We start from the raw sequence: 19,920 nt of genomic DNA, 5'->3' as shown, positions 1-19,920 counted from the left end.
GTTCATATATGGCACATGTACAAGTTATAGCTCAAATGAAAGCTCTTGCCGGTGCTCATACGGTTCTAGCATTCTTTTTACTGAATTATATTCTCATATCAAATGGTTGTCAAATGAATCACGGTGTTTCCATGGCGCAGAAGTGAAAATACATTTATGATCAATAAGCAGCCTTAGATAGCACCGACAGCTGTCATCTCTTACCTTATGCTGTGCGCTTCAGGGACATTTCTCCTCTGTTTTTGACGTGATGTGCATAAGTAATCCTTTTATATGTCTGACGTGGTCCAAACACAGTTAATTATGTTTGATCAAAAATAATTATAGTGAAATATGAAAACAATGACCGGTCCCCAACCTCTCATCAGTTAAAATACAATAACTTTTGCATTGATTATGGTAGAGACATTTTTCTTTATTCCCATGATTACAGACATGTGCAGAAACCACCAAAATTTATTACAGCAAGCTAGACCACACAGAACCTAAAAGGTACACTTTCAAATTTGAGTTTGTAAAAAAAAAATACAAAAAGCGCCTCTTTTTTTAGGTGTTAATTATAACACAGACAACATATACAGATATTTTAAACACTTTCAATAGTGTTTTATGAAAATTCAAAGGGTCGTCTTTAAAATGATACCAAATCTTTGCATTTACACCTCTGCATGTGGATTTGGGAAGCTTTTAAATTTGGGTAGGCAAAATCCCAAAATAGCACTAGAGTTTAACTGGCCCATCTCTAAAATCAACAAATTGTTTTTTTAAAAGGCAAATGTAAGAAAAAATCGATAGTAGCCACATAGTTTTACATTGATTTTACATCTCATATCTAGGCTTGTGCCGGTATTCGGTAATGCGATAAATCACGGTAATGAATATGCACGATATTGTTATCGCGGGCACTTCAAAATACCGTGAAAAATATTAGATCCGAATTTATATTCTTAGAACGCGCCTTAGCTTATCTTCCATCAACCGCTTCAAGAAACACTGCGTATATGCTGCGCAGAACTGATGCGCACTCTGATGTAAACAATCCCCACATGTAGAAGCCCTGTGTGCGCGGCGCCGCTGCCACCGCGCTATAATCCTCACACGCAGGGGTGGACTTGCCATCTGGCAGACCGGGCACTTTACCGGTGGGCCGACGTACTTTTTGGGCCGGGCTGATCATCGTCTTATGATTTGATCGGCCCATAAAAGGCTTAGCAGCCTATCGTTTTTTTCTGCCTTATTGATTGACGCTGCTGTGATCTGTGACTCTCTGAAAGTAGATGCTTTTTTTCCCGGACAGACAGACCGGGCCGGTCCATGAGACACTGTGCAGCCCATTGGCTCTTTTCGGTGTTGACATTGGGCTGGCCCAATCACAAACTCCTATTTTGGACTCGTGTGAGCGTGCGTCGTCTGTGTGTATTTGTCAAAATAGTCGAGAGTCAGAGAGAAGAAACGCAAGGGAGGCGCAGAGAAATCGCGGGAAATACACCGGCGTTTCATTTAGCGATTCTGAAAAGTTCTCTGTTCATTCTAGTACACGGCTAAAACGCAAATCACGTGACCACACACTCTCTGCCCTGAGCTGCAGCCACTAGTTCAGCGGGTAAGCATTAACCCCAGGTGAGTGTATAGTGCATGTCAGACAGTTCATCTGCTGGATGATCTCATCTCACTATAGTTGTTAAACGTGATATTGAATTCATCTTGTTGTCTCTATCTAACAATTCTTATGTCTTTTGAATCACTTGTTCTCAGTTAACTGTTTTGGCTGAGTGCAAAGATAAGCTAATATATTAATTTATGTAACCACATACACTGATTCTGCACATAGACTGATTGCTTACCTTTATCGTTTAAATTTAATGTACGTTATACTGTTATAATGGCCATTATTGGTTATTAAAACTGATATTCTGCAAAAGAGACAGTGTAAATCAAATATCAAAATGAAACAAATTTGACTTATATTATGTTTTCATTGTTTAGATAGTGAAACAGCAAGCAGGATGAGGTGAAAGAGGTTAAAATGTAACACTGTTCCCTTTGCAGATTTACCCATGCATTAGCAGGCAGTTTTTGTTATGTTTATTATTGAATATAGGCTGAGTGAATAGTGTATTGAATAAGCTAAATTGACTGTAGTGTATGAGTGTGTGTGAATGAGTGTGTATGGGTGATTTCCAATATTGGGTTGTGGCTGGAAAGGCATCTGCTGCATAAAACATGCTGGAATAGTTGGCAGTTCATTCCACGATTGCTGATGGAAGACGGTTTCCCTTTGCACATTCACTTGGATATAATTGCTCAAGTTTACTTTTATATTGTGTATTATTTTATTTATATTTATTTGTATTTAAATGTTTGAAGTACTTTTAGTTAATTAAAAAGTTATTAAAGTTACTAAGTTGACGAAATTGAAGTTTTTTTGTGTTTTTTTACCTGTTTCTCTTGTAAAATTACAATATCGTGATAATACCGTATACCATGATAAAAGCTCAATCAATTAATCGCAGCATGAAAATGTGATACCGGCACATGCCTACTCATATCATCTTGCTTTTATCTCTTTTGTGAAGCGATGGTTCACCAGACTTGAACCTGAGCGCTCTGAATCATAAATGCAACACCTTACAAGATGAGCTACTGAGCAAACTGACCATGTTAGAGAAGTTGTCTGCATAGAGATAGATAGGCAAGTCAAACATATTTAACTACAAATCATAGACGCTGTTTTGCAGTATTATTTGGTGTTGTGCAAATTCCTGCACAAACACAACCTTTTATTTGTCAATGATTTGTCTTTGTAAATGTCATTAGTGTGAAAAGCTGTGGGAGTTATACCGCCTCGTATCGTTCATTTTACCTAGAAACTGCAGTCAAGCTCATGTTAAAGTATGCTTTTTTTCCAGTTTCAAAACAAATGTAGGCTGTAATAACACGTATTTCCAATGAGCCTGCATGCATGTGTTGGAAAAAAAAAACTTCATTTGATAGCCCCAGTGCTGGCTGGCATGTATGCATTCTTTGTGCTTCTATTTGAATGACTTCCAGTTGCTTTGTCACTTCAGTGTGATTGTAGGTCTGGAAACCTAATCAATTCTTCTGCCACCATCAACCTCAATTCCTGAGACGTGGATTACTGTGCAACTCTTTAATTTTTATTCTGCTTGAAAGTGAAAGAAGCCCATGCATTTTTTGCTCACCTCCTGGATGGCATTTCAGAGTTTTAACGGACAACTCACCTAATCCTTAACCTTGGCTTTGTGTTTCTAATTCAATACTTAGCCTGCCTCTTGAACTCATCTTTACAGAGTTTGTGGATTTTGAGTTTTTTGCCTGTGATGCAGTGTGTTTTCTGAGGATTTAAGCCTGCACTTACAGAATATGTTTGTACTGGCTCTCCTGTTGTTTCATTTGTTCAGTACCGTGTTATTTTCGTTTCAGATTCTCCCTCATCTGTGGTAAACAAACAGCTCAGATCCATGACTCTGGAGGAGGAGCAGGGTGCGTCCTTTCCTACTTTTTCCTCTACTTCTTCCCATTTCTTTCCCACCCTTGCGTCTGAGCTTCCTGACCGAAGCAGCTCTTGTCCTTTATGATCTTAAGAAGACTTTTTTTTTTACCTTTCAGTAAACTTCACAAAGAGGCTTTCTGTGGAGCATTATCAGTCTATGGACTTTTTCCTCCCTCTTCTTTTGATGCAAAGCTCGTTTACGGCTCATCTTTCCAATAATGACCTGTAGACATTTTTGTTGTTGTTTTATACTCAATCAATTGATCCTCCACAAGACTGATGCGGCTTCCAACAATTGAGTTTAACTTAAAGGGGTCATACAAATAAACCTCTTGCTGCATAACATTTTTAGTTGAATCAAATGATCAAACTGACTAAAAATATTAAGTTAAACTTTGTACAACTTAAATCAGGGGTGTCCAAACTCGGTCCTGGAGGGCCAGTGTCCTGCATAGTTCCAACTTCCTTCAACACACCTCTCCGGATGTTTCTTTCAGGTGTGTTAAATTGGGGTTGGAACTAAAATAAGCAGGACACCGGCCCTCCAGGAACGAGTTTGGACACCCCTGACTTAAATAATTTAGCTGAAACCTGGTTAACATATTCAAATAAGTAAAAGTAACTTAAAAGCATTTGTTCTCATGACTTTTGGCATATAATCTTTACAGTGTTTAATGAAAAACTACCTTTTATCATGCTTTGAAATCATTCTGCAAATTTCTGAATTGCTTCACAGTTTTAAAAAAAAAGATTAACTTTTATAATTGTGCTTGAATTTTTTTTTTTTATCAATTTTTGGTTCTGTTTCTCCAAAAGGTTTCATTTATTTGATTACAATAGTTGCCAATTTTCATATTTAGGAAAATTATTACAATTCTAATTCGGAGACTAGCTGCCTCATTGACAAGTTATCCGTGTTGACTGTTTCAGGTGTATCTTTGCTGCTAGCCGTATCGTTTGCCGCCAGAACTGCTAACTTTCCGGCAAGGGTAGCACCTAACCGTGTTGCTGGCGCAGTACCTTGCTTCTGTTTGGAGTTGCTCATTTCACTTACTGAACTATATATAGTTCTATTTTATTTCGTCAAGTAATTAGATTGAAAAAGAAGACGCTTTTTATATTTAGAGGTAAATGGGTTGGGAGATCCTCATCTTTGCTGCTCTCTCTTCACCAAACCGGAAGTCCCCCAGATTTATTACAATTCTATAAATGTTTTTATCTTCATTAATTCAGAATGTAATTTATCGCTGTAATGGCAATGCTGAATTTTCAGCAGTCATTAATCCTGTTGCCAGTGTTACATGATCCTTCAGAAATCATTCGATAAATAATTTTACTGTACATAGTTTTGTTGTTGCCATTTTTAATATAAAGTTTTAATCAAATTCAAAACATTCATTGTATTATCATTTATATAGACAAAAGAGAATGACTCCTTTAAATATGCTCTTTCTTTTCTGCTTCATAATATGCAATGATTACTCAGAACTGAGGAAAAGCCAATTTTGAAGATAGTTCCACTTTGCGGCAGATGTTCAAACTCCTTTACTTCCACTTGTGTTGTACTTAATACCTTTGCTTTCAGTTAACTGCTTGCAGTTGTTGAAGTTTAACAAACTCTAATCTAATTCTTTATGGAAATTCAATGTGTCAGTGTATTAATTTGTGTGATGTAATTTTGCAGCAGCTTCAAAGAAGAAAGTTTTAAAACAAAAGTGTGATTCAGATTTATTTATTTTTCTTTTTAAATATAAAACTGTCCTTTTTTAAGCAAAAAATAAAGATGGTCAAACAATAATTTAGAGAAAATAACTAATAAATTGTAATTCAGTTTAACAATAGCTCATATATACAGTATAAAAAAGTCTTGTCAGGTATATTTACCACAAGACTCATTTTATATTAAAATACTCTATTAATACAAATTAATTGTTATCATAAATCTTCCTACTATCTTTAAACTCCCTTAATCCTTTAAAATACACTAATATATAGCATGATCACTTGTTTAATTTTGTATTTTAATAAGTATAGCTCAGAAAATGTTTATTTTTACAGTACTACAGTTTATCAGTTTACACTGAATGGTTAAACAGCATTATTTCACCCATATTGTGACATTTGCATTTTAAAATTTGCTTGTATTTAATAGGTTTTCTGTGTGTACAATCATATTTGGTCACGCTATGACTTTTAGCTCAATAAATTCCTAATTTGCTGATTATTGATAGTTTTTACAGGGTTAGTTGGATTCAGGTATTGGGTAGGATTAGGGATGTAGAATAAGATCATGCGAAATATGTATTTTATAAGTACTAATAAAAAGCCAATACACTGTAAATATGTATATATGCATTCATGTATTATGGGCCATTGATATTTTTTTCAACTTTTAACCTTTGACTTTTAATACCATTTTTATAAATTTTAAGTGATATATTGTCTGGTTTGGTGTTGTATATTATGGTACAAAACTCTTGTCATACACTGTCAGTCTGTTATTTTACAAACTTTTTTCTCTATATGTAATTTCTTTTACATTTATATTATTTCAAACTACTAAAATGTAAATGAAAGTCACTTTGTTAAACTGTAGAGTTCAATGATTTTCAACATCGAAAGTCGACAAAGCAGAAATCTCATAATGCAATTCACAGCTGTAAATAAATGGAAAACACTTGTAAATAATAAATACGGAAACTGATAATTAACAGATATACTTTACAGCGTATCCTAATAACAGACAGGTAATAATCCATTAGTTAATAGTGAGAACTGATACTTTAGGTATAGTGTTACCTCAATTTTGCATAATTAATTGTGGATATCATTCCTGCTTTTCACAATAATCACATGCTAATATTTCAGAAAAGCTGCTTATGATTAACCCAGTGTTTCTGAGGAAACCACTTTTTTTCTGTGAGCTCAGTTTTACATCCTGCTTGTTTGCTTTGTTGCCTCTCCAGGAGTGAAATCTTCAGGAGAAGCAGCGGGGCGTGTAATCGGTGATCAGAGTACAGGCGTCAGTGAGGCTCCTCCAGAGAGTACGGAAAGTGTGCCATCCACATCAGCGCCTTCGCTTGGCACCAGCCCTGGCAACATCAGCGTCAGCACTCCTTCGGGATCTGGCCGGTCCGGGACGGCAGAGCCTGTGCTTAGTCTGCACTACAGCACTGAGGGCACCACCACTAGTACCATCAAACTGGACTTCACAGATGAGTGGTGAGCGACCACACACAATCAGTCTTGACTTAAACATGTACAGGAATATGAGATATAGAGTACACAACATAAATGAGCACACCCCCTTTTGAATTTAATACTTTAATCCATTTCTCTGTGAATATAGATATATATATATATATATATATATATATATATAATATATATATATATATATATATATATATATATATATATATATATATATATATTTATATATAGTTTGTTGCATTTAAACAAAACAGTTATATTCATTAAAATAAGAGCTTGTTCACTAGACATCTTTGGGAATAGACAGATAATACATTTAAATTCAAATGATGTAAACTAAATTTAATATTATTTATGTCTCGCTTGATTTTTCCTTTTTATTGAAATTTGATTTCATATTTTTCCCTTGCATATTCATTTGGGTGTACTCGTTTTTGGACCGCTATCTTACGTTAATTTGTTAGATTAGCTCCAGCTTTGGTACTGACTAATCTAATGTATATACAAATAAGGTATTGTATAGCATCCTATAGAAAATGGTGCATAATGGTACCTTAAAGGAACAATTTTGCACCTTTTAACGTATTATGAGGTCCACATTTGTGCTTTTTATTCATTAATAAGAACAACTGTGGACCTGTTAGGTACAACAATATACCTTTTTAAAAAGTTACTTCCCCGGCGACAGGTTGTCTACCTTTATTTCTGATAGTGTAAGAAAGGATAAGTAACTTGTGTGTGCTACTGTGTACAGGAGCAGTCCAGCGTCTGGTGCTAAAGGCAGCAGTGGAGGACAGAAGTCTGGAGGGGTGGAGGAGAGTCAGAGCAGAGAGGAGCCCACAGGACACAGTCAGTCAACAAACACATCATGCCCATCACTACACTTTCATTGCTTAATTATCTTAACAGTGTGAAAAGCCCTTTTTTTCTCATTACTAGAGTCAAGCTCATCCTCAAAAAGTGAATCCACACCTGATGGAAGCCAAACTGCAAGCAGCAGCACAGAAAAACCCAGCATCAGTTCTAAAAACAGCTCCACTCCAGCGCCTGCTCCTCCAGGAGACCCGTCTACCACAGACACAGGTCAGCCCTCTGAGGAGCTTCAGACGGCGGCTTCAGAGCAGTTGAGCGAACAGTGCAGGACCAGCGAAAGCGCAGGAACAGCCAGTCAGGGTTCGACTCAACCCTCCCGCAATAATCAGGACTCTGATGACAGCGATGACGACCCCATCCTGATCCCGTCAGCCAGGTACAGAGGAGGGCAGGGACAGAGGTATGGACTCTCGTCATGTCTAAATCTATAATGATGAGTGTTGATGATATGTATGTGAATGTTATGACAGACGGGAGGTCCTGTAAAAAAAAGGTCCTGTGTGTTTATCTTTAAGGGATAGTTCACACAAAAATGAAAATTCCCTCATCATTTAGTAACTCTCCATTTGTTTTTAAACTATGGTTTCCAAGAGCTTAATGTGCTGCAATTTAAGAAAACACATTCAAGTACAAAAAAACGGCAGCAAATTAAGAAAGGATCCTCATCGGATTGACAGCATATGTATTGCAAATGCTTCAACCCAGGCTGATTCTCAAAACATACATTTCTGGAGAGCGCCAAATACAAACCAGGAGCTACGTGTTTTTGCAGTTTTTGTTTTCGCGAATCCACCAGAGGCCGCTGTGTATGCTTTTTCATATCTCAAATTTCTCTTGCGAGTGCCATTCGTGCTGCTGTTCTCGCGTAAATCCACCCGAGGCCACTGCTGGCTGACTGTATGACTGACTGACTGAATGACTGACAGATCGACTGACCCACCCTCCTCCTCCTCTAAACCCAGCCAATAATATTTTAAAAAACACAGATTGACCTGCACCCTACAGCGCTATATATACCCTACAGCGCTATATACACCCTACAGCACTATATACACCCTACAGTACTATATACACCCTACAGCACCACATACACTCTACAGTACTATATACACCCTACAGCGCTATATACACCCTACAGTACTATATACACCCTACAGTACTATATACACCCTACAGCACCACATACACCCTACAGTACTATATACACCCTACAGCGCTATATACACCCTACAGTACTATATACACCCTACAGTACTATATACACCCTACAGCACCACATACACCCTACAGCACTATATACACCCTACAGTACTATATACACCCTACAGCGCTATATACACCCTACAGCACCACATACACCCTACAGTACTATATACACCCTACAGCGCTATATACACCCTACAGCGCCACACACACCCTACACCACCACATACACCCTACAGCGCCACATACACCCTACACCACCACATACACCCTACACCACCACATACATCCTACAGCACTATATACACCCTACAGCGCCACATACACCCTACAGCACTATATACACCCTACAGCGCCACATACACCCTACAGCGCCACATACACCCTACAGCGCCACATACACCCTACAGCACTATATACACCCTACAGCGCCACATACACCCTACAGCACTATATACACCCTACAGTGTGTATATAGGAATACAAAACGGCGTCTTACTGCCCCGTTTTGTAAATTTAAAAAAGTAAATGCAGCCATACGTATGCCCAGCTACATAATTCGCAATCTCCAGAAACGTATATAGGGCTACGTAACTGGTAATAGCAGGAAAGCCGTCCATACGGAGGTAAGCGGTTGACTGGTAAGCGCAAAAAGGAACTGCGTCATACCGCCCCATTGATTTCGTTTTAAAAATGGAATACAGCCATACGTACTTCTGGCTAAATAATTTGTGATCTCCAGAAACATGTATAGGGCTATGTTTTCAGAATGAGCCTATGCTGAACGCAAACACAAAAAAAAAATGCACTGCATTTTCACAAAACGGAAACAAATTAAGAAAACGCCTGATTTTTCTCACAACACATGCAACTAGCACAGAACATAACGGAAATGTTTCAAGGGGACTCTAAAATGTGATAGATTAGGGTATAGTTATTTAGGCTGATAAAATACAAAGGACAAGAGGGTCTTTTCTTAATTTACTAGCGTTTTTTTGTAATTGCATGTGTTTTTAAATTGCGGCACGTTAAGCTCTGTTTCTTATGTTGAACACAAAGGAAGATATACTGAAGAATGTTGACAAAATAGTGACTTCCATAGCATATTGTTTCTACTATGGATGTCAATGATTGCTTTTTTACAAACATTCCTCAAAATATCATGTTTTGCGTTCAACAGAAGACTGAAGTTTAGAACCAATTGAATGTGTGTGGACATTTTCATTTTTGGGTGAATTATCCCTTTAAATACTGGATTAGCGTCAATGAAATTCTGCTCTTCTCATTAGATTTAGTTACAGAGGATCAACTGTAGGTGATAGGATGATAAGGTACTGTGCTGTTTCTAAGATGCCCACTAATATGATCTAATTGCAAGGGGTGTATAATTAATTTATGCCGAGTTCAGACTACAGGAAATCAGACAGATTTTGTGATCTGTGTGACATAGGGTGATCTATTCTGGTGATTGGCAATCATCAACAATTCACAACGTCATCCATGTCAGGTTCTGTCACTCTAGCTAACTATGCTTTCATCCACCAATTTTATGTACATTGTCAGATATTACATTAAAGACTGTGGCTGCGTCCGAAACCGCCAACTACTCAGTAGGTACTACTTTTGAATTTAAACGTACTAATAGCCGTTAGAAAAGTACATTCTATACAGTATGAATTTGAGTAGTATGAATGGAATTCGGACGTACTACATCTGCCATTTTGTCATGGTCACGTGACCTACCCGCATCAGTTACGTTGCTTCACTCCCATTCATGACTTCTCTCACGGGACATCATGGCACTCTCACGGGATAGCACAGCATGCATGGGATGCGCACTTCAGAATCTCGCCGGAGGTAGAAGGTCATCCAGGTACTTCTCGCTTACTGATTTTCGAATTCTGTGAATTCAGACATGCTGCTCGGCTTGCATACTGATTTTAGCATACTGTATAGTATGGAAGTATGTGGTTTCGGACGCAGCCTATGAATGGAAGCACCAGTGAGGAAATAGTAAAACTGTACAGAAACAATTATGCACTCAGCTGAGATGTGTGCATATGAGGAAAATATCAAATTCACCAAGTAAATTCTATAAGGTGCATCAAAATGGCTATGATTTTGACTCAACACTGATAAACGCACTAACCAGTGGACTGATCTCTCCACTCAATATCTCATGTTGTTTTAATAATTCTAATAATTTAATAACACCTGAGCGGAGGTCCATTCTCAAGATTTTGCATAGTTGCCTCCTAGAATTGGCTCACATCATTGGTTTCCCAAACACCAGGCACCGCCTCCAAATGCAAGATAAGTTGTATCAACTACAGGCAGTAAACCACAGGGTGTAGTATTGGGTGTGTTGTCTGCCATTCTGCCGTTCAACATGTTTACTTTGGAGGAAAAGTACCTATCAAAAAAGAAAAGGAGGAAAAGATCGATCAGTGTTACCACTTAAGCTCTTCAGTACACAGTTTTCAAATAATTATGCAGTGGAGCATCTATGGTTATCTTTTTTGGAGGGGAGGGGGGGGTTGGGTTGGGGTGAGGAGTTGTTTAATGAAAAGACAATGTAAATCATGACACTTCAATAGTAATTCTTTAGTAACGCTCTTGTTTCTGAAAATCTGTTGCTAGTTCTGTTTTTGTTGATGAAATCACTTAGTCACTTAGTTTGCCCATGACATGATAAAGGAGTCAAAATATAAATCTAAAACAGTGACTGTCATAATAGACCAAAACAAATTGTAGTCTGAACCTGGCATTGCTCTTCATTAACCGTGTGTTTATATTGTGTGGCTTGGTAAAATGTTATTAACTATGTAATGTAGTGTTTCCTATGAATTTGATTATTGCCTGAGAGTGCACAATGTGTGATGATCCTTTGGTTAGTTACTAACCAAGTAAAACAGCTCCATGCATGAATTTAAAAGTTATTTTGGTGTTCAAAAACTAGTTCTGAATTAAATAAACCCTCGCCAAGGGTTACCGACGGTGATTATTGTATTATAATATTGACCCCAATTGGTATTCTAGATATTTTAGTTTCTAAAGAAAAAAACTACACTCACTTATACAACACAGACATTGTAGAAACTGCTATCACAGCTCTTTACAAACAGAGCTTAGTCAGCAGATTCACTCACAACAACTTGAATTCTCTTAAAGAGGCCGTTGTAAAGTTACACTGTATATCCATAAGATATCAACCAGATTGTTACCTGAAACCTCATCGAAACATTGCATCATATAAAATAAACAGATAAATAGAACAGAGTATTACTCATTCATTCATTCATTCATTCATTCATTCATACATTCATTTTCTTTTTGGCTTAGTCCCTTTATTAATCTGGGGTCACCACAGTGGAATGAACCGCCAACTTATCCAGCATATGTTTTACGCAGCAGATGCCCTTCCAGCTGCATCATCACTGGGAAACATCCATACACTCTCATTCACACACACACACACACACACACACACACACACACACACACACACACACACACAACGTACAATTTAGCTTACCCAATTCACCTGTACCACATGTCTTTGGAAGATAATATGGGAAACCGAAGCACCCGGAGGAAACCCGAGGAGGACATGCAAACTCCACACAGAAATGCTAACTGAACCAGCCAGGGCTCGAACCAGTGATCTTCTTGCTGTGAGGCGATCCACTGTGCCACTGTGCTGCCCAGACTATTACTGCTGCTCATGATTAGGGTAAATGGTAAAACACATAATAGATTTTAAAGGACAAATCTGAATCATAGCTAGTGACCAGAATGAAAGAAAACACCTACAACAGCTTAATATTGTGTCACTTATGTTCACACTGACTGCTGCTTACATTTTGAGTAAAACATGTGAGTGTCCAATAGAGGGCGCTACAGCTGTAAAAATGAATCGTAAGTGTGAAAAACAACACTATTCAGATAACATACTGTCTGGCACAAGAAATGTGAACATCTTGGCCTAATGTTGCGGTGATCTGTTGTTAAGTTGTTTTTTGTTTTCGAGTGTTATTCTGTACTTTTCTTCTATCCCAGACGCTCGGCCGCGGCCCGAATCCAGGAGCTGTTCCGCAGGAGGAAAGAAAGACGTGAGATGGAGGAGAGCGAGACTCAGAACATCAGGAGACCCTCCGTCAAGATGATGTACAAGGGTCACCGCAACTCCAGGACCATGGTATTGTTTTTACTGTCTCATACATACACTAACACTGGGACAGATATGAGCAAAGACGTCTGTGGAAAAATAGCTTTTGGTCCTTTGCTCAAAAAAAAAAAAAAACTAATAAAAAAAACTGATGATGCTTGAGTTTGTTGTTGGATAAGAGTAGAAGCATTTTTCCTGAAACCCTTTCAAAGAGTTTGTGGTGATGTTGGTGGCATCATGTTGTTGTTTTGGGGAATTTCTGATCCCAAGACCAAACTAATTTCTAAATTTTTCTTTTGTTGATATTTTATGGGATGCTAAAATCGTTCTCCTAAGAGACAAACACATATTATCTTCCAGATAATTCATAACCCTTCCAGTTAACTGGAATTTACCAACTATTGCCTGGATGATGGAAATGTTTTGGTACTTTTTTTGTAGGTGCTTGCCATTTTGTGAAGCTGGACACCTTTTTACCTCCAATCACAGCTCTCTTTGTTATTGTTTGCTTGTTTTTATATTTTTTACTTATTCATTTATTCATCCATTTTCTTGTCATCCATTTTTCTGCCACAGCGGAATGAACCGCCAACTTATCCAGCACGTTTTAACTCAGAGGATGCCCTTCCAGCTGCAAACCTTCTTTGGGAATTTTTTTTAAATATATAAAATAACTAGTAAAATAAGTACTGTCATAATGGCAAATACTAAAGAAATTAGTTATTAGAATTAAATAAGTTATTAAAACTAAAATCTCTCCATTAAAAAGCACTTAATTGAAAATAGTTAAAAAATAAAACAAATTTCACAGGATGGCTAATAGTTTTGTCTGTTACTTAAATGTGTGTATATTCTAAATAAATAATAACTAATTGTAAAAAATAATAATATTTGAAAGAAATACACTGGTATAAATAATTATTGTTAAAAAGCTTCCATGTTTGCAGTAGGTTATTTCCTGAAATATTTTTTTTCATATGATCTTGACCAAAAAATCAAAAGGTTAAACTATGAATAATTTTTTCACTATTTTCTTTGGTCATATTTACCAAGTGAGCCAATATTAGTGGACGGCACTGTCTCAATAAAAGCAATTCCCTGTTGGTTAGTTAGTAGTTCTGATTCATGAGCAATTTTTTTTTCCACTAAGAACCATTAACAGACATTTTCCTCTGTTGCTGTGGCTGTGCCTACAGATCAAGGAGTCATGTTTCTGGGGGAGTAATTTTGTGATGAGCGGCTCTGACTGCGGCCACATCTTCATCTGGGACAGACACACAGGGGAGCACCTGATGCTGCTGGAGGCCGACAACCACGTGGTCAACTGCCTACAGCCTCACCCATATGACCCCAGTGAGAAAGAAACACAGGACATCATTAAATATACACTTTTAATAATATACACTTGGTCTGACTGTCTGTTTTTGCAGTTCTTGCTTCATCAGGGATCGACTATGACATTAAGCTGTGGTCGCCTTTAGAACAGTCACCGTCATTTAACAGAGTGCTTGCAGACGAGGTACGGACAATGTTTGTTTTGAGCCTTCGGACTTGAAAATGTGTGTTTTTTGAAATGCATGTCTTTAACTTGTTGTTTCACACTTGTTGTTTGCTATGTAACTGAAATTCCCAATAGAGGGCACTAGAGCTCCAAGCACTGAGATTGTATTGGACGGGTTTTTACCAGGTGGTCCTTGGTCCAATGTTTAGAGAAAAATTCTAATAAAATTATATAATAAAAGTATTATATACATTATATAAATGTTTTAAATAATTATATATATATATATATATATATATATATATATATATATATATATATATATATATATATATATATATATATGTATGTGTGTGTGTGTGTGTGTGTGTGTGTGTATATATATCTGTGTGTATATATATATACATTTATATATATACATATATATATACATTTATATAATGTATATAATACTTTTATGCTTTTATTTATATATATATATATATATATATATATATATATATATATATATATATATATTTTTTTTTTTTTTTTTTATATAATTGATTAAAAATGATTAATAGCTTAAAAGAATACAAATAATGCAATATTGAAAAAAAAATTGATTAATAGTTTAAGATAAACACAATGAAAATAAACCCACCCAGAGATTGTCCACCTGTGTTAATGAATGTAATGAATATGGATTGAATTTGCTGATGTGTTTGTGTGTTGTAGGTTATTGCTCGTAATGAGTTGATGCTGGAAGAGACGAGGAACACCATCACTGTTCCTGCTTCATTCATGCTCCGAATGCTGGCATCATTAAATCACATCAGAACAGGTGAAACTCCTCCAGATTCTGTATGTCTCTTGTTAATCATGTAGCATTGACCTTATTCTTTACATATGAGCAGGAGGAGCCATTGGAATCTTTCTGGCTTAAAACTTCTGGTCTCATTCGCTTCCATTGATTTTTAGACAATTAAAAACAGCTTGTTATGCTGCTTTATGTTGCAAACGGATCTTTTCTTATTTTATTATTCTACTTGTTTATGTATAGTCATGAACACGATTGTAGGGCCGTTTTCTGCCAGTTATTCCTAGTTCTGTTCTAAACAATTGCAAAAATAAGTGCAATTCTGCATTAAAGACTAAGGTCAATACAGTGAGGTACATTTTGAGAAATTAATAATAAAGAAAAAAGCTGGATGTTAATGACAGCATGAGTAAGAAATATACCATTGAAAATGTAAAAACTATTAAGAAACTACTTGGAAATGACACGTTTCTCAGGATTTACACTTCATAGTTGTGTATTATTTTTAAATGTATTATTTTTTTTTTGTTTCTGCAAACTGCTGATGACATTTCTTCCCAATTTAAGTAATGTTGTCATTTAGAGCAAAACAAAAAAGATGTCAGACAGGTTTATATTCATTAGACATCACAAAGCTTGCAATAGCACTATTTGGTGAAATAACCCTGATCATAACAATTGGATACAAAAAAAAAAAAAACACCTTTAAATCACAATATTTATAGATCATTAAAGAATAAAATAGGGCAGCACGATGGCACAGTGGGTAGCACAATCGCCTCACAGCAAGAAGGTCGCTGGTTCGAGCCCCGGTTGGGTCAGTTGGCATTTCTGTGTGGAGTTTGCATGTTCTCCACATGTTGGCGTGGGTTTCCTCTGGGTGCCCACACAATCTAGACATGCGGTATAGGTGAATTGGGTAAGCTAAATTGTGTGTAGTGAATGAGTGTGTATGGATGTTTCCAAAGGAGTGGTTGCAGCTGGAAGGGCATCTGCTGCGTAAAACACATGCTGAATAAGTTGGCGGTTCATTCCGCTGTGGCGACCGCAGATTAATAAAGAGACTAAGCCGAAAAGAAAATGAATGAATGAATGAATGAATAAAAAATAAAAAAAATATTAACATTTCACTCAAATCTTGAGAAACTTGAGTATTTTCTAGTAGTCTAAATAGTTTTTGTATAGCTGTATGTGCAATGGTTTAGGGCTGTTATTATTATTATAAATCCATTCATTTGATCAAGCATAACATGTGAAATATTACAATTTAAAAAACTTTGCACTTTAAATGGTTAAAATACTAGTTTATTTTTGTAATGACAGCTCAATTTACAGCATTATTACTCCAGTCGTGTCACATTATCAATAAAAAATAAAAGTAAATATGCAGATTTCCTATTCTAATACACTTGTGCTGCATAATATGTGCGTATGCGTAATGTCCCCCCCCCCCACCCTCGAAGTTAATTTAAAGAAAATTATGATTAAATTATTATTTTGTGAAGCTGGACAACTTTTTACCTCCAATCACAGCTCTCTTTGTTATTGTTTGTTTGTTTTTATATTTTTTACATATATACTTTTTTGTTATATATACATATATACTTTTTTTTAAAGAAAATTATGATTCAATTATTTTTAATTAAATGATTAACTATTAAATTATTTTTTAATTATTAAGTATTTGTGTATAATTTAAAGAAAAATTTGATTGACCCAAACATTTGAATTCCAGTATGCTATATTCCAGTATTTTTGTTACATCATCAATGGATCATGAATGAAGTTTAAATGCTTTCTCTTTCAACAAAACCAAAAAATGCTCAGATATTCAGCTTTTGTGCAAGACTGCCACACCAGACACTTAACAGTCTTGTTTACTGTCAGCAGATACTAATAGTAGCATTTAGTTTTTACGACTTTGAACAGGTGTGTAAATGAGCGCTCTTTCTCCTCTCCTCAGACCGCGTGGAGGGCGATCGTTCAGAAGGCTCAGGACAAGAGAACGAGGACTAGCAGTAGCCCCTTCAGCTAAAAAGTCACCGGTTCTTTTTTTGCTACAATGCACTTGAGCATTTGAGATTTGTACACAAGTTACAAAATAGAGTATTTCCCTATAGGTTCAGTTTTTTGGCATTGTTCTTTTTTAAACGAGACTTTTCTTACTAATTACTCCATGTGAGAGTAAACCGCGTTTGGGGAGTTCATGCAAAAAAAAGCGATGTGTAAGAAGTCAAAATGAGACTTAGACGGCTGGTGCTTGAAGAGAGTATTTAAGTGCAATATTAATTTGTTAAATCAAACGGTTGAGCTTTTTTGAACGGTGTTATGTGTGAAATCTTCTCGCAGCCTCAAATGAAGAACTCGGATGTTTGTATACCATGAATTATGCATGTCAAACATGAGTTTGCCGAAAACGTGCTCTTAGTCTCTAACAATGTTGTGTATAAAAATGGCTCTCTTTTTTTTTGTCATCATTAAATCTCGCATCACGCAGGGATCTTCTGTCTAACTCCAATTACAGGTACTTGCAATATTTAATTACCCAAAACCGTCATTAAACGTTGTTACACTGCAGAATGTTTATAAAGGTTTATTAAATTAAGAATAGTTTTTGGACTCTGTCTATACATAAACCCACTGCTGTCTAGCCAAATGGTTGTAGCATTAGTTGGCAGGTCGTGTTTCTCTCTCTCTCTCTCTTTCTCCTCACAGCACAGATGGCCTTTGTTGTGGCAGCTGTTGGTGTGAATGTTCTGCTAAGTGACTGCTGATCGCTGGGAGAAGTTAAAATGAAATATCTCCTCATCTAATTCTGTGCTAACCTCATTCAACGCTGTTAAGGAATGTAAGCCATCTTTTTAAATGTTTTGTCCACTGATTTTTTTTTTTTTGGGGTTTTGTTTTCTTCAGATTAAGTTCCAGTTCCATTCAAACAGTGTGTGTGAGAGGATGGTTTAAACATTAAATGTGTTGTGATTTAAAGCAAAACTCGACTGAACGCTTGTTGGGTACCAATATGAAATTTAATAACAGAAAACAAAATATGACATACTTCTATGGGGGAAAACTGAGACCACTTGGACATTTTTCAGTTTCTTTGGATTTATTGGGTATGGGTTTGAGTGTAAAATGATAAGATTTCTACATTTTAAAGGTGCTGTATGTAAGTTTTGGCTTTTCTAAAGCATAAAAAACCATCCTGTTTGCAGATATAGGAAACATGCCAAGTGAACATACTTGTTTATCTGAAAAACAATGCTGAAGTCCGATATTCTGCTTTGAAAATGTGTTTTCTGTGCCAGAACGTGCCTGTCTTTGTTTTGGTAATTTTAACCTGCCCAATGTCAGCTTACCAAATTATAATTCAGCAGTCAGCACACTGGGTTGCCTTTTTGGAAAACCACATTTTTCATTCATCCAGTCAGGAAGACTCTCAAAGCTTGCATCCAGGACCGAAATGTGACTCTGGTGGACAGCAGCAGACAATAAATGTCATGTAAAATGGCATTCAAACTCACATTATTAGCATTTAACACTGAATAAAGCACATGATGTTCCTGAGGCGATCAGTTTATCCTGTTGTTCACCTGTGAGAAATAGAAGCTGTTTCTAATATATCAATTCAATGTTTTGGTTAGGACAAAAACTCCTTTTAATGCAGAAAATGTTCCTTCTATCATGTGCCATTGCTTTTATTTAGAACAACACCTAAATCAGCCTTGCTGTTGGTGTAGTCAATCTGGCAACCTGCGCTTGTGTTTGTTTTGATCCAGGAGTGCAATACCTAGTTCAACCACTGGGTGTCAAACTTACATACTGCACCATATAGTAAAATATATTGCCATTTAAAGCTGTTTAGGACAAAATAAACATTGGTCAGAATAATAAGTGTTTTAATTGTTGTGATGGAAAAATCAGAGGTTTGTTCATCAAATCCAGACATCTTAACTCTTTTCAAAACACTGGTATTGTGTTGTCCAAATATGAATGTAAACTTGTCTTAAACAAGGCGACATTTTGTTATTTTGGCCATACATGTTTTCATAGAAATATCTATCTATCTATAGAACATTATTGCAATCTATTATAGGTGGTTCACTAGATAAATTATGTTTTACTCAAACACATAACTACCAATTGGAAATCAAGAGAAATTGAGAATTTTCAAGTGGTCTCTTTTCTGTTTGACACAAGTCTCAAACTTGATTCCTGGAGGCCAGCAGCTCTGCAAATTTTTGCTCCAACCCTAATCACACACAGCTGATCCAGCTAATCAAGGTGTTCAAGACTACTAGAGACTATTAAGCAGGTGTGAGTTGGAGGTGGTTGAAGCTAAACTGTGCAGAGCTGCGGCCCTCCAGGATTTGAGTTAGAGACCATTGCTGTATGTGCTGTGGATTGCACACAAATTTTACAGTCATTGACAAAGCAGCCTATGAATATTGGTGTTTAAACAACTGACAAAATACAAAAAAGGTTTCCACAGGAATGATAATTCATTACTGAACACATTTTCAGAGTATTGTAGCTGAAATGAACAAGGTAGGAACAAAAATATTGATGTAAAAAAAAGTCACTGATAAAATCTTCAAGTGCAGTTATCAGTGACATTACAAAGGGTCAGTTTACCCCAAAAATGAAAGAAT

The 19,920-nt window shown here is 36.5% G+C and overlaps 1 protein-coding gene across 7 annotated transcripts in view; it reads left to right on the top strand.

Annotated features, from left to right (window-relative positions):
• dcaf6 (ddb1 and cul4 associated factor 6) overlaps nucleotides 1–18,262 on the top strand; it is a 53,900-nt gene extending 35,638 nt beyond the window's left edge. For 2 of the 7 annotated variants that reach the window (XM_056465575.1, XM_056465570.1), the window contains 10 exons: nucleotides 3,445–3,504; nucleotides 6,481–6,736; nucleotides 7,482–7,576; nucleotides 7,667–8,000; nucleotides 10,093–10,134; nucleotides 12,863–13,001; nucleotides 14,168–14,324; nucleotides 14,402–14,490; nucleotides 15,190–15,295; nucleotides 17,235–18,262. In XM_056465575.1, the coding sequence (XP_056321550.1) occupies nucleotides 3,445–3,504; nucleotides 6,481–6,736; nucleotides 7,482–7,576; nucleotides 7,667–8,000; nucleotides 10,093–10,134; nucleotides 12,863–13,001; nucleotides 14,168–14,324; nucleotides 14,402–14,490; nucleotides 15,190–15,295; nucleotides 17,235–17,287 (1,331 nt within the window). In that variant the 3' untranslated portion in view covers nucleotides 17,288–18,262. The remainder of the gene's footprint in view (nucleotides 1–3,444; nucleotides 3,505–6,480; nucleotides 6,737–7,481; nucleotides 7,577–7,666; nucleotides 8,001–10,092; nucleotides 10,135–12,862; nucleotides 13,002–14,167; nucleotides 14,325–14,401; nucleotides 14,491–15,189; nucleotides 15,296–17,234) is intronic. The other 5 variants (XM_056465571.1, XM_056465577.1, XM_056465576.1 and 2 more) reach the window with 5 other exon arrangements.
• Nucleotides 18,263–19,920: the final 1,658 nt, after the last annotated feature.

The sequence above is a fragment of the Danio aesculapii genome, chromosome 9 (genome assembly GCF_903798145.1).
Source record: "Danio aesculapii chromosome 9, fDanAes4.1, whole genome shotgun sequence".
NCBI classification, from domain to species: domain Eukaryota; kingdom Metazoa; phylum Chordata; class Actinopteri; order Cypriniformes; family Danionidae; genus Danio; species Danio aesculapii.
This window is presented reverse-complemented; position numbering and strand designations above follow the sequence as displayed.